The sequence below is a fragment of the Nannospalax galili genome, unplaced genomic scaffold, assembly GCF_000622305.1.
Source record: "Nannospalax galili isolate Female #2095 unplaced genomic scaffold, S.galili_v1.0 scaffold911, whole genome shotgun sequence".
In the NCBI taxonomy this organism is placed as follows: Eukaryota; Metazoa; Chordata; class Mammalia; order Rodentia; family Spalacidae; genus Nannospalax; species Nannospalax galili.
Window position 1 is genome coordinate 1,184,858 of NW_008329642.1, and position 16,670 is coordinate 1,201,527.

The 16,670-nt window shown below is 43.5% G+C and overlaps 1 protein-coding gene across 1 annotated transcript; it reads right to left on the bottom strand.

Annotated features, from left to right (window-relative positions):
* Positions 1-2,545: 2,545 nt before the first annotated feature.
* Positions 2,546-16,436, bottom strand: LOC103740208 (2'-5'-oligoadenylate synthase-like protein 2). The gene is given in 8 exon segments (XM_017799993.1): positions 2,546-2,911; positions 2,913-3,047; positions 4,607-4,742; positions 5,898-6,096; positions 6,099-6,138; positions 8,711-8,886; positions 9,967-10,252; positions 16,242-16,436. Coding segments are annotated over 8 exon segments (1,533 nt in total).
* Between the last annotated feature and the right edge of the window lie 234 nt (positions 16,437-16,670).

Here is a 16,670-nt window from a genome sequence, read left to right on the forward strand (position 1 = left end):
TTTGATAGGAAAAAAGGGAGGACTGACAACCTCCTGCAGCTTCTCTCCCTGGGGATGTATGAAGGCTTTTGATTCTGTCTTTTGCTATATGTGGCTACATTCTCTGGGTTAATGATTCAGTGTCAATTTGACACCAACTAAAATTACTTGGGAAGAAGGAACCCCAATTGAAGAATTTCCTCCATTCCATTGGCTGATGGCCATATCTATGACACATTCTTTCAATTGCTAATTGATGTATGAGAACCCAGACCATTGTGGGCAGAACCATTCCTAGGCAGGTGGGCCTGGGCTTAATAAGAACGGTAGCTGAGCAAGCCAGGGGAAGCAAGCGGGTAGGAAGTGCTCCTCCATGGTCTCTGCTTCAGTTCCTGCCTCCAGATTCTCACCATGGGCTCCTGCCTTGGCTTCCTTTGATGATGGACTATAATCTGTAAGTCAAACAAAGCTCTTACTACCCTAATTTCTTTTGGTCATGATGTTTATCACAGCAACAAAAACCAAACTACAAGAGGATTGCTTCTGTACTCGAGTGTGGGCTTGTGTGGGGCTGTTCTTGGTTTTTAAGCCTTCTTTGGTCCTGACTGCACAGTATTGACACTCATTTAACTGTACCAGCAGCTTACCATACCAGGCCTTCCTCTCCAGGATTCAAAATCTGATTGATTAAGGATAGCCAATAAATGGAGTCTATCCTGATCACTTTTTGATCAAGTAGGTTTACACAGAGGGAGTAGGCATTATCGGGTATAGCGATCAGGTCTACCACTCCAGCATGAGGCTTGTATAGGTGACTGGGGGTGTTTTCAAAGACATGTGGGATAGGGGCACCCAAAACTATGTGGACTCTAAAATAGCATTGGAGTGAGACCCAATAAAGACTTTAGTAAAGGATTCAAATCCATTCTTTGGTTCATTCATTTATTTAGTAAGTACATGTCAGACATTTGCACTTGGTTAGTACCATTCTAGATCACAGGGTCCAAGGAATAAGACATGCGTTTTAAAGACTCATTAGACTAGGGAGCTAGATCACCTAACTAAACAACATGAAAAGGGTTCCATGAACTTTCACTGAAGTCTGAGGTGGGTAAAGGGAGAGGGCAGGCATAAAAGATGACTTGGCCAGCTACAGGGGCCATATGGCGGCTGTTCTTAAACTTGAGCATGCATCAGCATAATGTGGAAGGCTGCGAAGACATGGTCTGCTGAGTCTCCCCACTGGAAAAATCTGACTCAGGTTAAGTTTAGGGAGATGTTGTGATTCTCCTAAGAAGTTCCCAAGTGATGACGATTCCGTTGGTCTGAGGTCCATTTGAGATTCAGTGACTTAGAAGTCTGAGTCTTTGATCTCACTGTGTAGCCCTGGCTGGGACTTACAGAAATTTTCCTGCTTCTGACTTACAAGTGTTTGGATTAAAGGCATGTGCCACCACGCCCAGTCAAATCTGAGTCTTAAAAATATTTTTTAAAAAATGTGTGTGTGTGTGTGTGTGTGTGTGTGTGTGTGCGCCTGCTTGTCTGTATGTGTAATGTGTGCATGCACGTGCCCATGGAGGCCAGAGGAGGGTGTTGGATTCCCTGGAGCTGGAGTTACTGATGGTTGTGAGCTGCCCTATGTGGGTGCTAAGAACTGAGCTCTGGTCTTCTGCAAGAGCAATAAACACTCTTAAACACTGAAACATCTCCCTAGCTCCAGAAATCTGAGTCTTAAAAGATGAAAACATGGGGGTGGGGAAAAAGGTAGCTGACTCAAAGTGAAGGAATTATAACTTAGCATTCAGTGTGAATTGCAAGGGTCTGGGAGTATCTGATGTGTTTTGCATGGGGGAGGGGAGGCAGAGGGACAGATAGGGGCTCAACTTGATTGTTATTATTTTAATTAATTTATTTATTATTTTTATTTTATGTGTATGTGTGTATTGCCTGCATGTGAATAAGTCGTGCAATGCTCATGGAGGGCAGAAGAGGCTGTCAAATCCCCTGGAACTGGAGTTACAGACAGTTGTTAGCTGCCATGTGGGTGCTGGGATCTGAACCCCGGTCTTCTGCAAGAACAACCAGTGTTCTTAACTGCTGAGCCATCTCTCCAGCCCCCAATTATTATTAGTTTAAAAATATTTTGTTTATTATTTTTATTTTATGTGTATGAGTGTATTGCTTGCATGTATGTAAGTGCACCCGTGTTGTGCAATACCCACAGAGATCAGAAGAGGGTGTTGGATCTCCTAGAGCTGGAGTTAGGACATTGTTAGCCACCGTATGGGTGCTGGAAATTGAACTCAGGGTCCTCTGCAAGAGCTGCCAGTGCTCTTTAACTGCTGAGCCATGTCTCCAGTCCCTCAACTTGATTACTAAAGACTCTAATACAAAGCAAAGAAACCAGAACTTCATTCTATAAGTAATGGGGAAACACTGGGGGCTTTTAAGCAAGAGAAGGATATGTTGATAGTTAGGTTACAGAAACAGCACAATATCCAGGTAAGGACAAGACTACAGGCATTGATATCGTGAGCAACCTGACCAGGAACACTCTTGGGGGCTTTCAGCCTATCCTAATGAGTAAGAGGGTGTCACAATCTTTGATCTTTAGGTCTGCAAGGCTGTATTCATCTTCCAGTTCCTCATTTTCAAACATCAGTATCTGATCCTCTATACAAGGCCCCCCAGCTTCTTCAATTTTCTCTTTCAGGACATCGATGGTATCATCAGGGTCGATGGCATAAGGCTTACTCTGGCCCCTGGACTCCTTCACAAAGACCTGGATCTCAGGAGGAAAGGTCTTTAGCACTGGGATGCTTACCTCTGAGAAGATTCCATAATCTGCTAGGGTCTTCTGGCTGCTGAGCAGTTGCCGCTTCCCTTTTGGCTCTTGGAAGGAGATGCGTGTCTCCCCATAGAGATTTGTTTGTCTTGTTGATCTCTACTTTCATCTTCCTGATGGGCCTGTGGGGGTTTGCCCAGAGCCTCCAAGTTTCCTTCCCTGTCTGTTTCACTGTTACCTGGATGTCCCTTGCTCTCTGGAAGAGAGGAATAAACAAGGGCACCTGCATTAATATCTGTCTATTGTCTCCAAAACCTCTCCCTTTTATGTCCTGATATAATTTCTCATCTACAGAGACAAATTCAAAAGTAAAGGGAAATGTTACTAGTAATTATGTGGCACAACAGATATGAGACTGTCCCAAGCAGAGGAAGCTATTAGTCATCGTGGGCTTACAGAACTGCGGAGTCACACTCTTCTCTGACTGACTCGAATTAGAGTAACAAGTGTCAGAGTTTTCTCTTCACCTGTCACATCAAAGGATAATGTACTCTATTTCTGTAAGCCTGGGAATTGAGGTGAAATGATCCAATGTTTGTTGGGCTCTAGGATGTATGTTGAAGGGTAATAATCAGTATTAAAAGCAAAAGTCTGAACATATCCTGAAAACTCTGCCACAGGATACTAGTTCTATAAATTAAAATACTTGTATTCATTAAATCCTGACACAGATGCTTGGATCTGGGATGGTTTAGCACAGCCTTAGCACAGGTCACCTGACTTGTGGAATTAGCATTACGTGTATCATGCTCTAAAGTGTCTTGATTTGGACTTCATGTTATATGGTTATGTTTATTAGGTCTGTATGTGTGACTATGGAATTGTCTGTTAGATAATTTAGTAATGGAACAACTCACTGAATAATAACTTAAGGAAAAACATGCATTGAGACGCAGGCACGTGCTTCGGAGTCTAGGGCATATTTGCCGAAGGAGAGGCAGATAGTTAATAAGTGGTTGTTGGCGAGGCATTTCTGAGGACTTGGGTTGAGATGGAGGGAGACTTAGTTTAATTTTAAACTCTTTCCAGCAGCTTGCTTTGCTTTTTATTTTTGTTTTTGTTTTTGCTTGCCTCCCAGAAGCCCCCTGGTTTTCAGGGCATTTCAGCTAACAGGACATGATGGCAGGATGGTAGGTCTCTGTGATGTTCCATCTGTCTGCTTTGCTCCCCTTGTGGGATTGGCCTCTGAGGCTAGACTCCGAATTTCCATGCAGAGTATGAGAAGTGGGATGAATAAAAGAATTGCTGTGGGGGTGGTAGGTTGGGGAAATCAGCTCTCTTGAGGACCCCTAAATCTAATCCTTGTGTCTGGACCTTGCATTCCTACTTAGTTCTCACATCAAGGATGACTGTGATCCACAGGAAAGTGGTCACAGGAAGCTGTTGTCTAGAGTGGAGTGGTGATAGTCTCACTTTAAAAAAGCATATATACATATACATATATATGTACATATACATCAGCAAGAAACTACACTTTTGATAAGCTACCAAAGGAGAAGCTTTATTCTAGAAGACATCAACGGGATAGGTAGATCGACATGAGCAAATTTCTTTACTCTGTCTCGAATTGCCGGTAGAGCAGGGCAGATCGCCTGTACATCTTCCAGGTGAAAGCTGAGGCCAGACATTAGTAGCTGAAGAGAAGAACTGTACATCCACTAGACTGTGATACCTAAATACATTACCTATCCTGCGACTGATGGGTGCTGTGGCAAGAGTTGCAGGAGATCTGTGTGGGGTTAATGGGAGTTCTGACTACAAGATGGAGAGTCATATGGGTACATTCCAGCCCTGGCTGGCATCTTCAATTATACAACAGTCCTGCCGCAGGCAATAAGCAGCCTCTTTGGCTATCAGATCCCATCCTTTTCTTTTTCCTATGTTGTTGGTAGGATCAGCTGGGTCTAAGATAATGGGTCTGTGAGGGAGAAAAGGGTAGCAGATCTGTTACTTTTGGGATACTGGCCTGTGACACACGTTTGTGTACTTACAGTGCACATTATATTGGTGAATTGTCATGTGCTGTTTAAATTCACTAAGAAGAAAGCTCTAGAAGTGGAGTCCCTCCATTTTAGACTCAAGGATATATCTCAAAGTGGTCTCCAAGACCCCTTGACTTGGGTCAGGCTCCCCCTCTCCCCAGCTCTGTAATGGAGAGATTGAAAAACATCAAAATAGCCCCAAAGTAAAAACACTGTGTCCTTAGGAATCGTTACAAGGTTAATCATTTCCAAAAGAGGTCACTATTGTTTATTCCAAGATATAAGAACGCCTGCAGTGGGAATAGGGAGCTAGAAGTTCAGTCCTGGGAGGCTCCTCCATAGAGAAAAAGCTTAATCAGGAACTCCAGCTGACTGCCTCAACTTCCCCAGTCAATTTCTGCTGGATGGTTTTAAGACCTCTCCTGCCCATTTGACCATGTCAGCTTTGCTTGATGTCAATCTTGTTCCTGCAGTCATCTGCTGGGTGCTGTGAGCGCCTGATTTGATGATGTTTTGCTCTCTATCCGCTGCTTCTCTTTCTCTGCTACTTGCTACTTTTTTCTGTTACTTCTGTTTGCTGTATACATAATAAGTAACTTGCTCATTGGTAACCTTAATTACAGCTAACATAGATGTTCTCCAGACCATGTAGAACAGGGATCATGCATGCCCTTGTGTAGGAAGGACCCCGCGCAAGCTGAAGCCCTTGCTTCAGGGTTAGAGATACAACGTAAGCAAGCCCAGCCAGAGTGACACTCAGATTTTGCTTGAAATATCCTTCTAATACTGGAAGGTGTGGGTCCACATGGGAAGTCTAGAAATAATGTAATGGTGAATAAATAAATTATTGCTCTGGGCAATAAATAAATCTGAATTTAATTAGAAAGCTCTGTGATGAGAAGAGCTGGGCAACTCACAGAAAGGGACACTGGTAACATAGCCAGCATCTGGATCATGCCAGACTTGAAGTTTCTTTTACCTCTTGATTGTTTTCAGTTGCAGAAGCCAATCAATTACCTTTATTTTTAAAAACTGTTCCAGTTAGGGTTTTTAGCTCTTAAAGCCAGAAGTAATTTGATCAGTGTACTCACCTGTTCCCCTTCAGCTGTTGTTTGAGAAAGCCTCTGACAACCTTACTTTGGAAATCATAGTACTTGGTCCAGTATATGCAGATGTCTTTGTAATCTCTGAAGAGCTCCATCACAGCCACGAACCCCTCGCTCATGTTGAAGTTATCACTTTTCTTTGTACCCATTTCCCAGGCATAGATGGTTAGTAACTCCAGTGCAATTTTTGGGGCAATATTACTCTTGGATATTTACATCTCATGTACTGGAGAAAGAGGGAAAGAGGAGGAACACAGAGACAGAGAATATGAGATGACTGATGCTCCTAGAGCTCTTAGGTCCCTCTGCGGCTTTAGGTAACACAGGCCACCTAAATGACTTTAGTTCCTATTTACTAGGAATTGAAGTAGATATGAGAATTTAAAATTTTTTATTTATTTTTATTGTATGTGTATGAGTGTTTTGCCTGCATGCACATATGTGCATCCATGCATGCAATGCCTGTGGAGGTCAGAAGAGGACATCGGATCCTCTGGAACTGGAGTTACAGATGGTTGTTAGCCGCCATGTGGGTACTGGGAATGGAACTTGGATTCTCTGCAAGAGCAGCTAGTGTTTTTAACTGCTGCGGTACCTCTCCAGCCCCTAGATATGGGAATTTCATAGTTAACAAAGGAAATATTTTAGTTCAGAGGGAAAAGGATGTGTAATTCAATATATGATGTATGACTTGTTAGTCATCTGGAAGAAAAAGGCAATCCCAATGTCATGCCATACACAAAAGAAACCACAAAATGTAAAGTCGCAATGTTATTAGTTTATCTTGGGGATTGCATGTGATTTTAACCTTCTTTTGTATAAAGCTGTTGGCATTGTTTCAATTTTTATACCGCTGTAATAGTCAGACAACCAGAAATAAAAGTATTAAGAAGAATATTTCAAGAATATTCATGTTATCAGCCAGAGCGTGGTGGCACACACCTTTCATCCTAGCACTCAGGAGGCAGAGGCAGGTGGATCTCTATGAGATTGAGGCCAGTCTTGTCCACACAGCAAGTTGAATTTTAGGCCAGGTGGGGCTACATGGAGGCTCTGTCGCAAAAATACTGAGGGGTGGGGGGCCAGGAAGTGCCAGGCCCCCAACACAGACACTTCGCTTGCAGTGTGCCCCATATATGTCCCTTGCTGTCTCTGTGGCTCAGCAGGCCAGGGCTGCCTTGGAGGATTCCAGCTGACCAGTCCTTCTGAGCACTGACCTCTCTTTCCTTCTCTCTCCAATGGTGATGGACCAACAAACCACGATGTCAAATGCCCATTACATACTCCATTCCACCCCCACTTTGGAATATTTCTGTGGGGACAGTAGCTCCATCAGCATCACTCCAGCAGGGAAGCTGGGCATCTTATGGGGAAGTTCTTGTTGATGGAGACCACCATGATCCTGCAGGAAGCCCTGAGGACATGCGGGTGACGTTGGGTAAGTGGGTATGTGCGAAGACTGATCACTTGGCTGCCCCAGCAAATGTGAGTGGGAGACCAGGTTGGACTGGAAGCAGGATACTGGTGCCCTGCTGATACATGGTCCCACTCAGGATCGAAAGTTCTGAATTCAGGTAAAATATTTATTATCCAGATGGCATTTAGTCCAAATTACTTTCACTGTCTTCTGGGTTGGGATGGGTATTAGATGCAGCTGATAGCAAATAGCAAGGGGCCTTTGGATTGAAGGTTGGTGGTAAAGATAGAAAAAGAATACAAGAAAGTCTCCCTATAGTTTCCCAAAGTATCCATTGTACAAAGGTCTTCCTCAACTACATAGGATGAAGCTTCAAGAGATCATGACCCCAAGGGGTGTGGAGAGCTCCAGGTGGATTTCTAGCATACCAAAAACCAAAGTAGGTTCAGGGGGTGTTCAGAATGAGATGGGGGAGAAAGAAAGAAGAGGATGATAGGAGGGGGAGGGAGGGATGGAGAGAGAGAGGGAATATTTCATCTTATTGCTTAAGAGTTCTAGAGCCAAGCACTCTTTTTCAAATCTCAGCTCTACATGTAATTTTTTGTTTTGTTTTTGTTTTGAGATAGGGTCTTACTATGCAGCCCTGGCAAGTCTGGAACTCTTTCTGTAGATCAGGCTGGCCTTGAGCTCGTGCAGATCTCCCCGCTTCTGCCTCCTAAGTGCTGGGATTAAAGGTGAGTACCACCACACTTGGCTCTTTACTTTTAACTTTTGGATCTCGGTTTTTCTCATCTCCAAAACTAGAACAATGCATAATACATCCATTAGAACGTGTTAGAAAGTCTAAATGGGAAAATTACGCCCCATATATAGTCTTGGTCATAGAACATAATTAATACTCCATTAATGGTGCCTTTATTATTGATGTTGTTATCAAAATGCCACATTTTGATCAGTAGTCTGAAGTCTCCTGAAAAGCATGTTTTCTTCTCATCAGCAACCACTTAACCTCTCTTGGAGGAACCTGCCACTGGAAGCAGGAGGCTCCAAGCAGGACACAAATACCATCACCAACAGTAATGCCTAGTTCTATTATTGTCCAGGGCTCTGGAGACCACAAATAACTTTCAGTTCAGTTACTCTGTACCATTTCATTCACTGTTTAACCCATCTCTTATCTTTATACAGATTGTTTCTCTCTCCCCCTCCCCCTCCCCCCCCATACTGAGGATTGAACCCAGGGCCTTCTACATGCCAGGCCAACACTCTGCCAGTGAGCTACATCCCAGTTCCAGCTTTTCCCTTTTTAAGAAATGCTGGGCTGCCCCCACCTCCCTTCTTTCTTGTCCCTCCATCTCTGAGTCCAGCCCACAGCCCTCACCTGCAGGTACCAGTACTTTACCAGCCGCAGGAGGTTCTTCAGTTTAACTGGGCGGCTTTTCACAAAACGTCTCTGTAACTCTGTGAAGCTTGGTGAAAACTCTGCAGTGAGGGTCTTGCTCCTTATTTAATCTTCATAGATTTCTGGTGATGGTTTAGAGTCTGGGCAAAAGGATCCTTGGAGGAGAAAATGATCTGGTCAGGAAAGTCTACCTCTTGAGGTGAGGAAGGGGGGAAGCTATCCCTCCTTCCCTCCTCTTCCCTCCTTACTCTCCCTCTGTCTCTTTCTCTCCCTTTCCTCCCCTCCCTTCCTTCGCTTCCTCTTCTTCTTTCCCCTCTTCCTTCCTTTCTTTTTTCTTTTCTTTCTTGACAGGGCTTATGTATCCCAGCTTTCCATTAAACTTGTGATCCTCCTGCCTCAGCTTACTGAGTGATGAGATCGCAATAATCAGGCCCCATGCCTGCCTTATTTTTCTCCCCTTAAGCTAAGTATGTAGAGGCTTAGATGGTTTGTTGGCACACTCAGAAGTCACATAGATGGTCAGGCACCAAGCTAAACTCATGGAATCCTCAGAACAGATCCATGAAGGATATACGTTTAAGTGCAACTATAGGAAATTGCCATTTTTATAAGTCAAACATGGGCAAATATTGTTAGTTTCCTATGATTCTACTTAACATCGTCCCATTTAATAGGTTAGTATGTGCCGGGTGTGGTGGTGAATGCCTTTAATCCCAGCACTCAGGAGGCAGAGGCAGGCAGATCTCTGTGAGTTCAAGGCCAGCATGGTCTACATAGTGAGTTCCAGGCCAGCTGGGGCTACAGGGAGACCTTGTCTCAAAAAAGACAAAAAAGGTTGGTATGCTCAATTCAGAGGTGCCATGCTGTTGGCATTGTAAAATTTGAAGCTATGACATCCTGTTTTAAAGATGACTCCCACTTAGTTCTGTATGACTCCAAAGACCTTGAAATGTTTGCTTGACCTGGTGTTTTCTAGAAGGTTGGAGAGGAATTTCCTTCTTGGGTTGGATAGGAATTCATTTTTCAGGAGGAAACTTTTCCCTATCCAACACTGGGATGTGGGAACCATATCCCATATCTAAGTCCTTACTGAAGGACTTAGATCTTCAAGGAGTACCTCTGCTTCCACATCCCCACCAAAGAGCAAACTCCATTGATTCCATTTTCTCCAACCTCCCCTAGGAGGGGGAAGCCCCAGAATCATTTCTCTAGACCTGACCCACCACTGAGTTTACCCAGAGCATCATAAGCCGGGAGCACATCCATCCAAATGATGTCATCGCTCTTCCTGCACTGGACCGCTAAGGTCAGGGAGCAAGGCTTCCTGTTCTTTCTGTGTTCAACCACAGTGATGCTGTAGGCCAAGCTTCTACTACAGTGATCCAGTTTCTCCTCAATGAAGTTGATGATGGATTTTCGGCACTGCACCTGATCTTTGAACCTGGAGAAGCAGCTCAGGAACAAAACCATGTCCTGGTCAGATCTGTGGTTCAGTGTGGTCCCCTTTCCTGAGGAGCCTCCCTGTAGAGGGTGACAGTGCTAGATTTACCTCTGCTGAAATTTGGTGCTTTGAAGTGGAGAGTTAAGCCAGAGATGCTTATGGTAAGCACTTTACACAACCCCTGAAAAGAGCCCTTGTCCTCCATCATACGTGGTGGTCTTTGCTGTGGGCACTCCAGGTTGGGACAAACTTAGTCCAAACCTCAGTAATCCAAGATGATCCAAATCCCAAACTCTTTGAGTGCCAACATGATGCCACAGTGGAAAATTTTACACCTGCCTTCGTGTGAGGGGATGTAGGGACTGGAGAGATGGTTCAATGTTTAAGAGAACTGGCTGTTCTTCCAGAGGACTGGGGTTCGATTCCAGTACCCACATGGCAGTTAACCAGCTGTAACTCCAGTTCCAGAGCATTTGACATGATCTTCTGGCCTCTGCAGGCATTGCATACACATGGTGCACTTACATACATTCAGGCAAAACACTCATATACACAAAATAAAAATAAATAAAATATAAAAAATACAGGTGCACTGAAATATTGCATAACATTTAACTTTAGACTATGAGCATAAGGTATATATGAAATGTAAACAAATTTCATGTTTACATGTAGATCCCATCCTCAAGACAAGGAAATATTCTGAAATCTGGTAAAATCCAACATCCAAAATACTTCTATTATTAGATATTTTGGGTGAGTGCTGCTCAGTCTGTACTATATCTTTTCAGTGACTTAGAAAGCTCAATATCTGGTAAAAAATTCAAAGGGTATAAATGAACTGTAAGGACTAGGGACACAGCTCAGTGAGAGTGCTTGCCTAGAATTCACTGTGTAGTCAAGGATGACCTTGAACATCTGATCCTCCTGCCTGTATCTTTGAAGTGCTGGGATTATAGGCATGTGCCACTACACACAGCTTATGGGGTGCTAGAGATTGAACCAGGGCTTTATTCATGCTGGGCAAACACTCTACCAACTGAGCTTCACGCCCAGCCCCTAGTTCTGTGACATTTTACTATGTGTGTAGAATTCCTGTGATCATGATTACAGTCAAGATATGGAACTATACTATTATTACAAAGATCTTCCCTGGGTAGCTTCTTTATTATTTATTTATTGTAAACAGATTTATTTTTATTTATTCAAATTATATGTGTGTGGCCTGTGTGTTTGTGCATGTGCGTACAATTCCTGGGAGACCAGAAGAGGTCATGGAATCCCCTGGAGCTAGAAATACAGGCAGTTGTGAGCTGTGTGATGTGGGTGCTGGGAACTGAACTCAGGTCTGCAAGAGCAGTATGAGCTCTTAACCCCTGAGCCATTGCTCCAGCCCCTATTTTTAATTAAAAAAAATTTTACTTTACTTTTAATTAAAAATTCTTTTTATTCATTTGGTCTTTTTGAGACAGGGCCTCCCTGTAAACCCAGCTGGCCTGGAACTAGCTATGTAGACTAGGCTGGCCTCGATTTCACAGAGATCTGCCTGAGTCTGCCTCCTGAGTGCTGCGATTAAAGGTGTGTACCACCACACCTGCCTTTTACTTTTTACTACTACTACTACTACTACTACTACTACTACTACTATTATTATTATTATTGTCGTTGTTGTTTGTGTGTGTGTGTGCACATCACAGGAGGACAACTTTCAGGAGCTGATTCTCTCTTTCCACATGAGTTCTGGGGATGGAGCTTAGGTCATCAGGTTTGCAGGGCAAGTACCTTTACCGCTGAGCTGTTGTAGGCCCCAGCTCCTTTATAATCACACACATTTCCCTCCCTTTCCTCACCAAACTCTGGAAAACATTAGTCTGATTTCTATCAGTCTTGTTATATAAGAATGTTATATGTAGCTGTCCCTTGATTTCCTTGAGATTCATTCCAGGACCCTCTCAGATACTGAAATCCAAGAATGCTCGAGTTGTTACTGCAGGAAGCCTAAAAGACCACTCATTTGAGAGGTCATGCAGATCAGCAACACATTATTAGTTTCACACTGGTTTACTAGGTAATACTCATTATGTGGGTTATGATAACAGTTGCCTATGTTCCTTGTCAGGGACTAAAGGCCTCCCTTGCTGAAAAAGCCCCGTGGGATAAAAAGACTTGTCTCCGCCTTCATACTTTGTCTCTTTTGCTGTGTTAGCGCTTGAGTCAGAGTTGACTCAGTTTTGTATATAGACATGCTGAAGAGCTGAGAAATATTTCACCTGAAACTATAATACAGGTTCACTTTCTCTGGGCTTTACCATGTCTCTCTTCAAGGCTAAAGACACCTACCAACCACCAGGAGCAGAAACACCAGACCATGAAAGGAGTAAAAAACGTGGCATCTGAGTTCTTGGGAGATCTCGGCCTGTTCTCAGAACGGGCATGAATATTCCCTCCTTAATTAGCTCTCCCTGTCTCATCCTGTATGTATAATCCCACAATTCCCTGAGGTTGGAAAGTTGATTTGTGAATAAAGTTCCCTCTTCTTCACAAATGGTCAATAAATATTTTAAAAAGAGTTCAAACCTTTGGCCATCATGTAAATGTAAATTAAAACAACTCTGAGATTCTGTCTCACTCCAATCAGAACAGCTATTATCAAGAAAACAAATGGAAGGATGTAGGCAAAGAGGAACCCATATTCATTTCTGGTGGGAGTGTAAGCTGGTACAGTCACTATGGAAATCAGTGCCAAGGTGTCTCAAAAAACTGATAATAAAACTACCATATGACCCAGGGATACCAGTCTTGGACATACGGGCTCTATACTCCCGTACAGAGATACTTGCTCATCCATGGTTTTTTGCTGATGTTTTCACAATAGTAAGGAAATGGAATCAACCTAGATGGCCATCAACAGATGTATAGAAAATGAAAATGTGGTACATATACACAATGGAATTTTATTTATCTGTAAAGAAAACTGTAATTATGAAATATGAGAGGTGGAGAGATGACTCAGTGGTTAAGAGTACTTGTTGCTCTCTCAGGGAACCCAGCTTTGGTTCCTAGTACTTACATCAGGTGCTTTACAACCACCTATAGCTCCAGGGGATCAGATAACGTCTTCTGGCTTCTGTGGGCATTTGCACATATGTACACATATACACATACATAAATAAAAAATGATGAACTTTGTGGGAAAATGAATGGATCTGTAAATTGAAGCAAACTGGACTCAGAATCTCAGAATGATAACTGATTCATGTCCTCTCTCATGTGCAGATAGATACTAGCTTTTAATTGTGTGTGTGTGTGTGTGTGTGTGTGTGTGTGTGTGTGTGTGTGTATGTTGTAATGTGGGAGGGCCTAGCCCACTGTGGGTGGTGCCATCTCTGGGCAGGTGGTCCTGTGGTATATAAGAAAGCAGGCTGAGCACAGACCAGAAGAGCAAGTCAATGAGCAGTGTCCCTCCATGGTCTGTGCTTCCATTCCTGCCTCCAAGTTCCTGTTTTGAGCTTCTGTCCTGGCTTCTCTTAATGATGGCCATCAACCTGAAGATGTAATAATCCCCTTCCTTCCCAAGTTAGTTTTGGTCAGTGTTTTCTCATAATAACAGAAACCAAACTAGAACAACCCTGTAGCTCAAAAAGGGACCATAAGAAGAGAGAAAAAGAGGTTTTGAGGAAGGGGAAAGGCAACAGAACACTCACAGTGTGAAAGAGGAAAGGGGCAGAGTGGGGATGGAAGGTGCAGGGTGAGGGAGGGGAAGGGAGAAGACGGGGAGGAGGGTTAACTCAGAAAAATTATGCTTGCTTTTTCTTCCTTTCTCTTCTCTTTTCTTTCTTTTTTCAGACAGGGTTTCTTGTAGTACAGACTGGCCTAAACCTTACCGTGTATAGTAAGGATGAGCCTGAACTTTTTTTAATTAAATTTTTTTTATTTTAGGAGCTGGAGCAATGGCTCAGGGGCTAAGGACACTGTTTGCTCTTGCAGAGGACCCAGGTTCGAGTCCCAGCACCCACATGAAGGCTAACAACTGTCTGTAACTTCAGTTCCAGGGGATCTGACACTCTCATCTGACCTCCACGGGCATTGCATGACACAGGTGTATCTACCTACATGCAGGCAAAGCACTCATACACATAGAATAAAAATAAATTTTTTTAATAATTTTATGTGTTTGAGTATATTACCTGCATCTGTATGTAAGTGCACTTGTGTCATACAATGCCTGCAGAGATCAGAAGAGGCCATTGGATCCTCTGGAACTGGAATAATGATGGTTGTTAGCCGCCATATGGGTGCTGGGATTTGAACCCTCTGCAAGAGCAGCCTGTGCACTTAACTGCTGAACCATCTCTCCAGCACTGACCCTGAACTTTTGGTCCTCCTGCTTCTACTTGTCAAGTGCTGGGATCACAGGTGTACACAACCACGCCTGGTTTATACGGTGCTGGGGCTCAAACTCAGGGCTTCGTATATACTAGGCAAACACTATTTCAACTACTGAGCTACATCTCCAGTTCAAAACAAGTTATGTTTGAAAATGCTATAATAATGTAATATATAATAGTGTAAAAAAACACCAAATGAAAACACATTCTTCTGCTGCCCCCCCCCACCCCGTTTTCATAGACAGGGTCTTACTATATAGCTAAGACTGGTCTGGAACTTGCTAGCCCAGGCTTGCCTTGAACTTGTTCTGTAGCCCAGGACAGCCTTGATTGGGTGATCCCCCTGCCTCAGCCTCCTGAGTGCTAGGGCTGCATGCTGTGCCACCACGCCCAGCTCTGGATTTCCTTTGTTGAGTGGTTGGTTTCAGATCCTGGAAGCAAAAATGCCAACACAGCTGAAGAGCAGAACAGCTGCAAAACCAGAGGTTTGGAGGGGTCAGAAGACAAAAAGGTTGAGTCGGGCCTTTTTAAGGAATTTCAGGAGCTTGAATTTCTGTTTTGAGTTCAAGGTTTCTGGATAACTGTCTTTAATCTTTGGTGTTGGCTCTTTAGATTTTTTTCAAAGCTGAATATCCTTTCTCTCCAGTCTGACCTCTGCAGCCATTGCCTAGAATTCCCAGATAGGCTTGATTTGCTTAAATTAATGTAAGATGTTATCACTCTGACAAAATGAACAAAATCTAGAATTATGATCCAAACAATCTTGATTGGAGGTATGTTTTAAGTTAGTACTTTCCCAGGAGAAACAATGCTATATAAATAGATGCTGAAGTACATGGTCAGCCCTTAAAATTCTACTGAGTTTACCAAGTACTCTTTTGATGGGTGGTTTCTAACATGGGTACCAGGACTAGTTTAGAAGAACAATACATGTTTCCTTAGACTTTGGAGGTAAACAAGTCTTTCTCAAACAAGAGTCAAAAGACATGGGGGGCTGGAGAGAAGGCTCAGCGGTTAAGAGCACTGGTTGCTCTTGTAGTTGTCCTGGGTTTGATTCCTGGCACCCACATGGTGGCTAACAACCATTTGTAACTCCAGTTCCAGGGGAGTCCAGCACCCTCTTCTGACCCGCAAGGGCGTTACATGACACAGGTACACTTACATATAGGCAGGCAATACACTCAGACATGTAAAATAAAAACAATAAAATATTTAAAAAAGAATCAATCAATCAATAATAAAATATTTAAAAAAGAATCACACATCTTTTGTCCCAGCACTCAAGAGGCAGAGGCAGGTGGATCTCTGTGAATTCAAGGCCAGCCTGATCTACATAGTGAGTTCCAGGCCAGCTGGGGCTGCAGGGAGACCCTGTCTCAAAAAAACCAAAAAAAAAAAAAAAAAATCAGAAGACATAAATTTTATAAAGACCTGCCATCCATATTCCATTCAGAGAGCTGAATCCCAAATTACTGTCATCACTACCACCACCACCTTCATCCTTCAGCTTTGTAGAATAATTAATTACACAGATAAGTTTTGCATGTCTGTCCCATTTATTGCTCATGAATAACCCAGATAAAGAGGAGACAGGCTCAAAGGGATGAAGTGGCCTGTCCCCCAAGTCACAGAATCCCAAGGGGCAGAGGTGAGATTTGAACCCAGGACCCCACATGCTCACCTTTACTACCTTAAGCACCTTGACTTCTTGGTTTAGAGCCAGAACATCATGGAAGCACTGTTCTCGAAAGAATCTCTCGATTCTCTGCCAGGCATCCTGCCCTTCCTCCTTCCAGTCCCCCTGGGGCTGAAGGCATGTGAAGAAAGCATCCAACCTGTCCCCAGAGTTCCCATACAGGTCAGGGGCAGGCTCCATTTCTACAGGACCTCCCTGCTCCTTGGAATAAATCCTGGATGCTTCTTACTGGGGGAAGCTTCCAGCCTTCTCCAGATAATCAGTGTTGGGGAAGGATCCAGAGTGGGGCTGGGAGGGACTTCTCTGCTTCCAGGAAGGAGACTGGCTGGATGACTTCAGACAGCTTCACTCCTCCTCCCTCTTACACTGCTTTAAACTGAGCAGCCGGCTTTGCTGTCAGATTGGAAACCGAAA